This window comes from Aythya marila (assembly GCF_965140915.1).
Source record: "Aythya marila genome assembly, chromosome: W".
Lineage (NCBI taxonomy): Eukaryota > Metazoa > Chordata > Aves > Anseriformes > Anatidae > Aythya > Aythya marila.
The window spans coordinates 2,915,517-2,923,726 of NC_139081.1; the positions used below are offsets into that span (position 1 = coordinate 2,915,517).

Consider the following 8,210-nt stretch of genomic DNA (forward strand, 5'->3'; position numbering starts at 1 on the left):
CCAGTCTCGGGCCCTCTGTCAGCTTTCCGCAGAACCGCCACCGTCGATGCACAGGACCGCTGAAATCAGCGGGGCATGCCTTCCTGCTGCTGCGGCGGCGGGGCTCCCCAGTAGGTGACTGGATCCCGGACGAGCCCCCAAATCGTGAGAAACACTCCATAGCCAATAACTTAGGCTCAGGCGAGGATCTTAGTGAAGTAGTAATTTATTCGCAATTGCAATGGCAGGTGCCCCACAAGCAGGAGAGTGCACCGACTGGTTCCAAAACACAGTTTATATACTTTTTGATGACAGGACCCTCCCCTGTTTCCCCATTGACTGGGTAATCCAGGTTCACAATCTGTCTGATGCTTCACAAACAATGCATGGCCTTCAGTTACCCGCCTGTTAAATTTCAAATTTCTTTTGATATTTTTACTGCTTGAAGGGGTAATGTTTCTTCACTTATCTGACTTGACTTAACACCTGATTTTCACCTAATTGTCCTAAGGAGTCTGGTCGTCTGCATTTTACAAGGTCGCCTGCTAAGCTTTCTTATCACTGTAAGCATATCTCAGTACCACATTCCTTCCTTCTAAACAATGTAACTCTTCAAAAACAACATTTCTATTCCCACAGTTTTATTTAATAAACGTTTGGAGATCGAGCCCAGCCCCACAACGCCCCGAGGGGATGGGGGGGGGGACACGAAAGGGAACTAAGGGCAGCAGCTGCTGCGGCGGGCCGGGAGGCAACGAGAGGGCTCCGGAAGAGGTGGTGCTGCCTGGGGAGGGTTCCGGGGCGGCGGGTGGGGAACAGCAACGGGACGGGAGCAGGGACGGCATCGCTGGGGGAGCGATGCTGGCCCGGGCAGGGCCTGGGCTGCTGCGGGTAGGTACGGGCACCGCTGAGGGGTCGGGGGACAGTGTGTGTGTGGGGAGAACCCCAGGGTAACGGAGCTGGGGGGCGCCGAGTGGTCCGTGAGGGTCCCGGGGTGGGGTCCGCAGGTGGGATGTGAGGGAAGGGGCTTGGGGGTAGCTCCGGAGCCGGGGTGAGTCCCCCCCCATGAACAGCCGTGGTGTGCACCCGTGTGCCCTCGGGCTGCTGGCTGCGAGCCTGGAGGAGGAGGAGGCTTGGTGGTGGTTGCTGGCAAGGGGCTGCCCGCCCGTTGCTGGGCTCCATCTCGTGCCTCTCGGTCCCACAGTGCACCCAGCAGCTGAAGCGTTCAGCGTGGCTGGCCCCGGCTCCGCAGCGGTTGAACTCCAGCTTGCCCTTGAACATTGGTGTGCTCTTCGTACCGCAGCAGGAGGCTTGGGTGGTGGAGAGGATGGGCAAGTTCCACCAAATCCTTGAGCCCGTAAGGAGCTGCTTTTCTGCCCTTCTGGGTCTGGCAGGTTCCTGTAGCTGTGGCGAGGCACATGGTTTGCAAGAGGATTCAGAGGATGGTCAGAGTACCCGTGCTTATTCTGTCAGACTGTGATTCTTTCAGGTGCTTGTAGACTAATTTCCTTTAAAATTGTGTGTTAAAATCAGTGAAAAACCTAAGCTCCCCACATGTGTGAAGCATGTTTGCTCAGCCTGAAGCATCTGCAGCATGTCACGTACTTGGGCTTTGTTTGCACATCTCTCTAGGTTGTCTGAGCTCCATGGGTGGGAAAACCTCTGCCTGGCTTCAGGGCTCAACTGTCTAATCCCACCTTTTTCACAGGGTTTGAATTTCCTCATCTCTTTGCTGGATCAGATTCGTTATGTGCAGAGTCTCAAAGAAATTGTCATTAATGTCCCAGAGCAGTCAGCTGTCACCCTAAGTAAGGAAAAGTTTCTGTCTCCTGCCCCTTCCCATCCCCTGCATCTGTGGTGAACAAGGGATAGTGCAGGGACAAGAGGAAATGTCCCAGGCTCCTAGAATCACAGAATCAAGGTTGGAAAAAACCTCCAAGATCATCTGGTCTGACCATCCCCCTACCCTCAATGTCACTCACTAAACCATGTCCCTAAGCACCACATCCAACCTTTCCTTGAACACCCCCAGGGACGGTGACCCCACCACCTCCCTGGGCAACCCATCCCAATGCCTGACCGCTCTTTCTGAGAAGAAATGTCTGTGGACCCAGTCTTGCCCATGCCACTATGATCAGCAAAACCAGGAGGTCCCATGTGCCCCTCTGGGGTGCTCCACTTCTTGCTGTGATGAATACAGCAGGCAATAATCAATTTTTCGTATTTCAGAAATTTTCATGTGTTGAACCAGGAAAAATCTCCACTGTGTTTTTTGCAAATGACATGCAAAGATTTTGGATCTGGTTGGTGGACTTGTCTGTTATAATTCTAGTATTAAGTTTCTTTTTTTCCCCTCTTAAATCTTTTACCTGTTAAGGTAGCTTCAGCATGAAATGTTTTGATCTTGACACCTGAGGTTTCTGGTGTATTTAAAAGTCAAAGGGAGACACTTTGTAGAGAATGTAGGGATCCTTTTTACAAAGCATTTTACACGAGGAGATCTATTTCAGCTGATCCCTCTCTCCATGCCACACTGTTGACAACAGGAAGGAGAGGGACAACCATGCCCAGCTCTGCTAATTCTATCAGGGGAAAGGGGGGCTGCTATGCCTTTTCTCTTCTGTTTCAGTAAACAGGATGTGTCATTCTTTTCCTGGTAGATAATGTCATGTTGCAGATTGATGGAGTGCTCTATCTGCAGGTTATGGACCCCTACAAGGTACCGTCCCTGCTGTACTGAGGCCCAGCTTGACCCTGGAGGCACGAGGCAGCTTGCAGCTTCCAGCCTCCAGCACCCATGGCTGCACCCTGCAGGCTCTGCGTATGCAGCCTCACCCAGCTGGCCACTGTGGCCAGCCTCTCTCAGCTCACTTCTCTCTAAGATGCATGCTCCAGCCTCTGTTGGGCTTGCTGTGCTCCGCAAGCAGGTGGGCTGAGCATCCCCTTCTCCAGGACTGCTCTCTTGGAGGAGGAGGTTGACGGGGGTGTCTGTGTCAGGTTTTTCATTTTAGTACAACCTTTCCTCATCTTGCCTATGTGGTGGTTTTACTCAGGTGGGCAGCCGAGTTCCACCATGGCCACTCTCACTCCCCCTCCTCAAAGAGGAAGGGGAAAAGATACAACACAAAGAGCTCGAGGTTTGAGATGAGAAAGGTTTAATTAAAGGGAAAAGGGAGAGGGGGGAAAAAAAGGAAAGAAAAAAAATAAAGCAAATGCCACACGGAAGCACAGAGAGAGAAAAGCAGTTACTGTCTACTTCCGTCAGTGAGAGATGTTGGGCCATGTCCTGGGAAGCAGGGCATCAATATGCGTAGCGGTTGTTCAGGAGGACAGATGCTTCCACCATGAGAGCCCCCCCATGGCATGGGATATCCCTTCGGTTGGTTTAGGTCAGCTGCCCTGGCGATGTCCCCTTCCCATCACTTGCCCACGCCCAGCCTGCTGGCTCTTGGGGGCTTGGAAGGAGTCCTGATGCTGTGCCAGCACTATGCAGCAATAGACATGTTAGAAATGGCTCAATCTTCAAAATAGGATTAAATAAAAAATAGGATTTATTAAAAGAATAGAGGTAAGCAAACAGCGCTGGGTGCACCGGGAGTCTCTGCTCCACCAGGACACACCCCAGTTACATCAAGTAGCTGATTTTTATGCTCCTAGACTAATACATATTCATTACTACTTCTAAAAAAAAATAGATTATTATAATTAGCTTCCGGGATCCATTATGCATGCGCATCAGTCTCCGGTGGTCCCTCTGGGGGTCTCTAGGGGTCTTTCATGCTGAAGGCTCGTAGTCTTCCTCTCCAAGTTTTTTTCTTGTCCTTCCCCTTTGTACTCCTTGGCACCGTGTCAAGTTTACACAGCATCCCCTGCAGGTCTTGTCTCCTAGCCGTCCTTCAGCTTCTTTTTTTTCTTCTTCTTAATCTCTTGGCCACCTGGCCAGATATCAGAGGCCTGCATAGTATCCCATAACAGTCACTAGTTGTTATCAGTTGTTCTGAAACCCCCAGACATCAAAGACTTCATACAAACACAAATAGCTTTCTTATTGACACTTCACCAGTAATTAAAACATTCTTCACCAGCCATTCACAGGGACAGTCACACCTATAGCAGTGTTAAGTTAATCTCGAAGAAGACAAAAAAAAAAGGCTGTAACTGTTAGAAATAGAAGTCCAGAATAACAAAGGCAAACAGGTTCATAAATTTGAGGAGTATTTTCTGAAGACTTGATAAATTGACTAGAATGAGGGGGAGACTGGGACACACTGCATCTGTGGTTCAAGAATTGAATTGCCAGTGCAGGGCCCAGAGGCAGACAGGACTGTTCTTTATGGACACGAATTGTTAAAACATTCCTAACAGACACAACACTGGAGTGATATCAGTGCTGTTCCAGCTACAAGTGCAGAGTACAGCACTGTGTGGGCTGCTGCAGGGAAAGGTGACTCCATCCCAGACAGACACAGTACAACCTCTTTCGGGGTCCCTTTCAGCACCGCCACTTACTCTCTTGTTTTTGCTTTTGCTCCCCAGGCCAGTTATGGGGTGGAGGATCCTGAATATGCCGTGACCCAGCTGGCCCAGACCACCATGAGATCTGAACTTGGCAAACTCTCCCTCGACAGATTATTCCGGGTGAGCAGGGGAGGTGGATACCAGCGCTGCCAACATCTGGCAGCATCTCGAAACCCTGCGGGGCCTGTACAACCAGGCTGATATGTATAACACTAAAATGCCCTTTGCTTAGATGGCTTCTGGCTTCCGTTTCAGTCAACCTGTTTGTGAATCTTTGGAGATGGGTCTTACTTTGGATCTTTTTGGCCAATGTCCAAACCCAGCTGGTGTGACTGTGTCTCTCAAATCAGCTACACTTTGCTTAGGCCCAGTGATGAGTGTCCTGGCTGACCTGGTTCAGGGGGGCTGTAATCCTCGTGCTGCATTTGTTGGACAGAAGCAGGAGCTGTTTGTGTTCCTGGAACATTTCTGTATCCAGTTGTAGACCAGATGCTTGTATCAGTAATTTCAGTTTTGGGCACTGCCCTTTCTAGGAGAAGGTGACCCCTCCGAGAGATGTGGAAAGCATCTTGCCCTGCCCTACACTCGTGGAGTTGGGGATTTTCTGGCTGACCTTTGCCCATGGAATGAGGTGTCTGTTTCCCTTCTGTCACTGTCTTACGCTAAGCACCTCTTCTTTGTTCTCTGCTGTTTCTTTTGTGCCTGCCAGGAGCGTGAGTCCCTCAATGCTAACATAGTGGATGCCATCAACCAAGCCTCAGACTGCTGGGGCATCTGGTGCCTGCGCTACGAGATTAAGGACATCCACGTGCCCCCCCGTGTGAAGGAATCTATGCAGATGCAGGTTCAGCTCTCTGAGTGGGTGATGTGGAATGAGAGGGAAGTTTCCTCTTCCTTGAAGCATGGCTGTTCTCCATCCAGAGCAGGCAGCACTCTGGGCCATCCTGCAGGGAGGGAAGCCTGTTGGAACTTTGGCTGCAAATACACAGCTATTGTGTAAATAATCCCCATTCTTTTTCTGCAGTGGTGGCCCCTGCCTGGTACATGCAAGCTCTGCCAGCTCCCTTTAAAATCCCTGGGGCCTGCTGGGCTCTGCAGGAAGCAAAACTCAGAGCTGAAGGTCTCCCCTTGAGGAAAGTGGGATGCCAGAGCCTAGGGCAGGCATGGAAGGGGAGGAGGGGAAGCAGGCTGGCCTGTTAGATGTGGACCAGACTGAGGAGGGTTGTGTGGGCTGGTGGGTGCTCTTCGGAGCAGTTTCTGTGAGCTGGTGGCGCCCAGTGGCGTTACAGTGAGTGCCCCACATGGAGTCAGCGTGGTATATTGTGAGCAGTATGCCTGGGACCAGGGCAGCATGGTATGTTGTGGGTTGGGCTCACTACTGCAGCAAACTGCATCTGGGAAGCAGAACCAACCCTTGCTGGGGATCACTCAGTGTTTTGTAGCTGTTGTCTTACCCTTTGCTAAGCTCTGCTTGCCCAGTAGGGACATAGAAGTATCTTTGCTGCTATTGCCCCATGGGTGGGATGCCCCCAGAGTGGCTGTGGCAGGCAGGCATCTGACCTGTGTTTGCAGGTGGAGGCAGAGCAACGAAAGCGTGCGACAGTGCTGGAGTCAGAGGGGATGCGGGAATCTGCTATCAATGTGGCTGAGGGGCAGAAGCAGGCCCAGATCCTGGCGTCAGAAGCCGAGAAGGCTGAGAAAATCAACAAAGCTGCTGGTAGCCCCTTTGGCTAGAACATGCCTTGAACACCAGGGGTTCTGCACCCCTCTGTATTGAGGGGTGATGCTTCCTGGGAGCAGATTGCACTGCTGTGAGCCAGACTGCCTCAGCTGCTCTCATTCCTCCCTGCTGGGACCCTTGGACTGTGCTGCAGCTGGTGTTGCTTCCCCACAGCCTGGGGCAGCAGGAGAGGCGTTGCAGGACAATTGTAGTGCTATTGTTAGGGAAAAGGAGGCTTTGTATGCACCACATTTTCTTGATATACTTCTTGCAAGTGTGTTGTCACAGTTCTGATGTGCTTTGTTGCAGGAGAAGCCAGTGCCATGCTGGTCAGGGCCAAGGCCAAGGCTGAGGCCATTCAGCTCCTGGCGGCTGCCCTGGCCCAGCAGGTGAGTGAGGGCTCCTTGGGGCAAAGCTTTGGTGCCAGCACAGGAAGATGATCCCGAAGCTGGGGTGGCACCCAGCTTTCTCAAAGATGCCCCCTGGCATCTTAGTGAAGAGTTTTGTTGACACCTGGGGCAGGCTGGGGGTGCCGGCACGGCTGAGCTCTTGGTGGTGCCTGGCTCAGCCTCCTTCCTGATGAGCCTTGACCATCTCTCCGCAGCATGGCAGCACAGCTGCCTCTCTCTCTGTGACCGAGCAGTACATGAGCGCCTTCTCCAAGCTTGCCAAAGACTCCAACACGGTCCTGCTGCCAGCCAACACCAGTGACATCACCCACATGGTCGCACAGGTCAGTGTTGGAGGAAGGACCCTGCCTCTCATCAGAGGCTGAGGGAGGTGAAGCTCACAGCCCCTGTGGGGAAGGTGGTTATGCTAGGAGAGGAATTTGGCCCAGTGGGTGGGTATAAAATAGAAGGTGTGGGCTGGGGAAGCTGTTTTGCAGCATCCTGTGGGAACAGGAGGTCCCTGTTGTGGCAGCCCCTGGCTGTGGGACTGGCCTGAGCCAGCTTACAGCTGTAGGAGACAGGACCCTTTTTTTCTGCCAAAACAAGGTGGCAAAAATATGAAAATACGACTTTCTTACTACCTCTGGGGTGGAAGTTTGCCTCTTCCCTGTCCATCCCTGAACAAACAGGGCTGAACAGGGATTTGGGTCAGCTCCTGAAGGCACTGCTGTGCACTGGCAGGAGTCCTCCATGGGGCTGTCTGATATTGTGGTGTAGCACAGCAACATCAGGGCCTCGAACACAGCCCCTTTAGAGTCCACTGTGGCCCTGCCTACCTTGTGGGACCTGCCCTGTCACAGCTCTATGTGTGTCCTGTCAAGAGTTGCCACAGCCCCACAGCAAGGACACTTCTTGCTGACCCACAGGGCCTTCTCCAGAGACCTTCCCAGTCCCTGCAGGGTACGTTGTCTCCTCTCCTCCTTGATGGCTCTTTCATTCCCTGCAGGCCCTGGGCATCTACACCACACTGACCAAGATGCAAGCTGCGAAGACTCAGGATGAGATACCCCCAGCCCATGGGGACCCCCAGCCCCCCAGCATGGAGGTGCTTAAGGCAGAGCAGGCAACCTCCAGCTAGCGGGGCCTGAAGGACACTGGACACATTGATGGTGCAGCACCCGCGAGAGTGGGGACACTCGCTCAGGGCCTGCCGGGCTGCGGGGAGCCCTGTTCTGCTGCCCTCCCCAGTGGGACTCTCTTCTTCTTCCCTTGGCCCTACTTTTGTATTTGGATTTAATCATGTAATAAATAGTACTGGTGCTGCAGCTCATCCTCGTGGTGCTCAGGGCTGTGTATTGATATGGAGGGATGCAGCGTGAGATGATGTTCATCCCAAGCAATTTGGGGGCCAGGACAATCTGCAAGAGGATTCCTCTGTGGGACTGTGGGCTGCTTGTCCCCGTGGCTGGATTTGCATGCAGCCTTGCACAAGGCTGGGCTTCACCTGCTTGTGCGTGGTGGCTCGAGCTGTAGCTGCCATCCTCAGGGGACAGGGGTGCACTGGGTACTGGTGCAGCTGGTGTCAGCTGGGGGGAACGGTGGCT

General features: G+C 52.7%; 1 protein-coding gene across 1 annotated transcript; it reads left to right on the plus strand.

The window, feature by feature from the left end:
- The first annotated feature begins 1,291 nt into the window (after positions 1-1,291).
- On the plus strand, positions 1,292-7,936 carry LOC309889537 (stomatin-like protein 2, mitochondrial). The gene is made up of 9 exons (XM_082782386.1): positions 1,292-1,336; positions 1,688-1,787; positions 2,640-2,698; positions 4,516-4,617; positions 5,207-5,341; positions 6,070-6,214; positions 6,527-6,606; positions 6,822-6,950; positions 7,613-7,936. The coding sequence occupies exons 1-9, from the start codon at positions 1,307-1,309 to the stop codon at positions 7,742-7,744; spliced, it is 912 nt and encodes a 303-aa protein (XP_082638512.1). The 5' UTR covers positions 1,292-1,306; the 3' UTR covers positions 7,745-7,936.
- The last annotated feature ends 274 nt before the right edge of the window (positions 7,937-8,210 follow it).

Coding starts and splice junctions, on each gene's coding strand:
- LOC309889537 (XM_082782386.1), top strand. CDS start 1,307: ATGGGCAAGTTCCACCAAATCCTTGAGCCC. Junction 4,618..5,206: donor CCCTCGACAGATTATTCCGG/GTGAGCAGGGGA, acceptor TGTGCCTGCCAG/GAGCGTGAGTCCCTCAATGC. Junction 5,342..6,069: donor AGGAATCTATGCAGATGCAG/GTTCAGCTCTCT, acceptor CTGTGTTTGCAG/GTGGAGGCAGAGCAACGAAA.